At 41.8% G+C, this 4457-nt stretch overlaps 1 protein-coding gene across 1 annotated transcript in view; it reads right to left on the bottom strand.

The window, feature by feature from the left end:
- Window positions 1-3234, bottom strand: part of LOC135528473 (formin-like protein 3) — a 55253-nt gene extending 52019 nt beyond the window's left edge. The window contains 1 exon segment of the mRNA XM_064957580.1: window positions 2587-3234. Within this exon segment, the coding sequence (XP_064813652.1) occupies window positions 2587-2703 (117 nt within the window). The 5' untranslated portion in view covers window positions 2704-3234.
- Window positions 3235-4457: the final 1223 nt, after the last annotated feature.

Below are 4457 nucleotides of genomic sequence, written 5' to 3' on the forward strand. Positions count from 1 at the left end.
GCAGGTGACCATGAACCCAATGGTCACTCTGAAGGAGCTCCAGAGTTCCTCTGTGGAGATGGGAGAATCTTCCAGAAGGACAACCATCTCTGCAACACTCCACCTATCAGGTCTATAGGTAGAGTATGGCCAGAAGGAAGCCACTCCTCAGTAAAATGCACAAGACAGCCCTCTTGGAGTTTGCCAAAAGGCACCTAAAGGACTCTCAGACCACGAGAAACAATATTCTCTGGTGTGATGAAACCAAGATTGAACTCTTTGGCCTGAATGCCAAGCGTCACGTCTGGAGGAAACCTGGCACCATCCCTACGGTGAAACATAGTGGTGGCAGCATCATGCTGTGGGTATGTTTTCAGCGGCAAGGACAGGGAGACTAGTCAGGATCGAGGGAAAGGTGAACGGTCAGCAGGTAGCCTAGTGGTTAGAGTGTTGGACTAGTAACCGAAAGGTTGCAAGATCAAATCCCTGAACTGACAAGGTAGAAATCTGTCGTTCTGCCCCTGAACAAGGCAGTTAACCCACTGTTCCTAGGCCTTCATTGAAAATAAGAATTTGTTCTTAACTGACTTGCCTAGTTAAATAAAAGGTAAAAAAAAAATACTAAAATAAAAACAGAGCAAAGTACAGAAAGATCCTTGATGAAAACCTGCTCATGACCTCAGACTGGGGTGAAGGTTCACCTTCCAACAGGACAACAACCCTAAGCACACAGCCAAGACAACGCAGGAGTGACTTCGGGACTAATCTCTGAATGTCCTTGAGTGACCCAGCCAGAGCCCAGACTTAAACCTGATTGAAAATCTCTGGAGAGGCCTGAAAATAGCTGTGCAGCAACACTCCCCTTCCAACCTGACAGAGTTCAGGATGATCTGTAGAGAAGAATGGGAGAAACTCCACAAATACAGCATCATACCAAGAAGACTTTATGCTGTAATTACTGCCAAAGGTGCTTGAACAGGTGCTTGAACAAAGTACTGGGTCTTATGTAAATGTACTGGGTCTTACTTATGTAAATGTGATATTTCATTTTTCCAATAGTGTTTATTGTCGCAATAAGCTTTCTTAAAATGATGAAAGTGTTTATTTACAAATATATATTTACTGTACATTTTATTTAACTAGGCAAGTCAGTTAAGAACAAATTCTTATTTACAATGAAGGCCTACCCCGGCCAAAACCCTAACCAGGACGACGCTGGGCCAATTGTGCACCGCCCTTTGGGACTCCCAATCACCGCCGGTTGTGATACAGCCATTATAAAATGTGGTATAAACCATAAAGGCCCAAAGCCCATTATTGAATTATTTACAATACAGAGACGATTTGTACCAATCCATTCAGAACCAACTTGTTTTAAAATAAAAGGCATTTCAAATCATAAAAACCGAGCCCACCAACTTGAAATTGTTGATCACTTTGGCCCATAACTGTGCATCAGTATTGTGCACAAAGAAAGTATCTTCTTGGCCTCTTGATTTAGGATGACAGACACGCTTGACACTTCAGCTGTTGATCAATGGATAAAGTGGGTGTTGACTGTGTGCACAGCGTCACAAAGCCCCAGCGCAACTCAAGCCTGTGAAGCGGGACGGCATTCAAAGATTATGAAGGGCAATAGAGGAGAGGGGGTGGTTCCTCTTTTACGATCTCCCCGGTGTGGGAGTTTTAGGGGAATTCAGAAAATGTTGTCGTCGGAATCTGTCATGGAATTACCTAAATGCGACTCTGGCTAAACTTGAAACTAAAAAAAAATGTGTAGTCCATGGGAATTTTGACTATACGTGTCATTAAACGTTTGATAAAGAAAGTGAAATTGCACTCTGAAAACGAGCCAAATCTTGAACAAGCTACTGGATTTCGGTAAATTAGCCCAAAGCCTCGAGTTGACTTTTTTTTTTTTTTTTTAACAAAAGAACCGAAGGAACTAGGTGTGGGGGTGGGACAGAACGGGTCGGCTGATATAGAATACCAGCAACTCAAGCATTACAGGAGAAGAAGAATGTAAAAGTAGGATAGGTTAATCTCGCTCACTCTTATGATGATAACATCTTGCTTTCCACAAGAAGTACACACGAGACAGTATAAACTGACCAATTGTCTTACTGTAAACGGCATCAGAGTGTACTGTCAGACATATGTCATGTTTTGTTTAAGCATTTGTGTTTGATCATGGTTAATTCTCCGGTTGTTAGAAACCTGTTTTGGGCTTATTGACCAACTGTGATGCATATTATAAAAGGAATATAAAAGGAAAAAAATAACATATAAGTGTTGCCTGTGTGAATCCATGAGCTGTTGTTGAGCTGTTTCACCGAATCAAACGGTGAAACTATGGGCTACTAATTAAAAACAAACAGAATATTCACACAGGCCTACTCCTAATCATATGGTAGGTAATATGTTCTGTAGCGCGTATCATTTCAGCATTACAGATCTGTGAGTAGCCTAATGTTTTATTTTATGTTAATTGTGCGCTTCGGAAGTTTCATGTGTCTCTCTCTCTGTGAACATCTGGAGCTTGGTAAGGTAAACCAAACCAAGTAGCCATTTCAATTCAAACATGTCTCTGAGGCTGCAGTCACTTACCAAAACTAAAGCAAATCTCTCCTCCAACTCCGACTGGTCAGGCATGGGCACTTTCATTGGCATCATATGATGCTTCATATTGTCCGACTGTCCATCCACACTTTCAATATTCCCCATGGTTAAAAGTAGTACTGTATCCTTATAGTAGAGTAAATAAAGTTCCCTCTTCCGAGCGCCTTTTCAGAGTTTTTCCAAAAGTGCGAAAACTCCCTGCGTTCCTCCAAAATGCACCAGTGCGTTATTACAAAATCAGACACTTCTGGTCCAAAAGTTCCAGTTTAAATCAAACGTTTACACCACACCAGTTCCATATGGTCTCATTTAAAATAAAATAAAAACGTATACTTTTGCATTTGTAGAGAACTCTCATCTGTATTTTACTCTAAAACTGAACCTCACCTCAAAAGTAACAATTGTTTTCTGTTCCAAAGAATGGTTTCCGATTTACCAGGCCAATCCATCTCCATCTATTTCTTTAAAATCGTCTTTCAATAATATATGTTTCAACCCACCCAAATAGCGACTTATTGGTTGCCAGACTGAACTTTCTTGGCTACGATGCCTTTGCATTCATTATTGTTGTGCGATCCAGATGGTTGTGTGATTCAGTCTAGAAGACTCGTCTATGTGCTTCCACCCAGAAGCAGGCTTTTTGCTATTGTCCCGCCCTTGGTGGGGTTACTCTCCCTATTGAGGCGTTGACTTATCAATCACACTGCCTATCGCGCTCTACTCGCACACATTATACGCCTGGTTCACACCGACAGTTTTATTGCGCAAAAATGGTATGCGGAATCATCTGGATATGTGTGCAACAAAACTTCAACATTCACCTTCTGCTACCATTTATGTCAAGCCGTCTACACGTACAATTTGAGGAATATACTCAAATACGCACCGCAACTGTCTCTGCAACGCAATGCTGCAAGGCAAACGCAACGTTCCATTGGAAATGAATGTACTTCTGTTGGTGTGTTTGAGACGAAGCAGTAAATTGAGCAAAGCCTAGCTACAGTTCGGTAGATTGGAGAGTTTATGTCAGCACTTTAATGCCACCTGGTGTTTAGCTAATGGAAGTTCATTAAATCATGACTACGGCACCAACAATGCACATACAGTACATCACTTGCACCATGTATAACAATGTATTTATTATGACAGCACTTGAACTGAGCATGACAGTCCAACAGCCAGTAAGTCTTCAGTTTAGTCTACAATGTCTATACATTCTAAGAAAAAAAGGTGCTATCTAGAACCTGAGGGTTCTTTGGCTGTCCCCATAAGAGAACCCCTTGAAGAACACTTTTTGGTTCCAGGTATAACCACTTTGTGTTGTCCTATGGGGACAGCCAAAGAACCCTTGTGGAACCCTCTAATCTTATGAGATATCGGGTGGATCACAAATGGCACCCTTAGTCCCGTACGCCTAGCCTAGATCACTACAACAGCGCCATTGCACAAAATAGTGTGCAGCATCATCTGGCTATGTGTGCAACAAAAGTTCAACATTCACCTTCTGCTACCATTTCTGTCAGGCCGTCTATGCATACAATTTGACGCGTACGTTGGATAAATACACCATGTGCACCACACAGAGCGCACTGCAACTGTCTCTGCAACACAAACGCTACAAGGCTTCCATTAGAAAATAATGTGCTTCAGGTGTCCCAAAATGGAATGCCGCTGTCGGTGTGATCGAGGCGTTAAGGGCTCTGGTCAAAGCCATGCAGGATATAGGGAATTAGGGTGCTATTTGGGACAAAGACATTGTTTCACAAAAGAGGTGAGTACGAGGTGGAGGGAAGATTGGAATCATCTTGATTATAGATTTTTTTTTTTTTTAAAGTAGAAATCAGTTAAAACATTTGACA

This window comes from Oncorhynchus masou, chromosome 33 (genome assembly GCF_036934945.1).
Source record: "Oncorhynchus masou masou isolate Uvic2021 chromosome 33, UVic_Omas_1.1, whole genome shotgun sequence".
In the NCBI taxonomy this organism is placed as follows: Eukaryota; Metazoa; Chordata; class Actinopteri; order Salmoniformes; family Salmonidae; genus Oncorhynchus; species Oncorhynchus masou.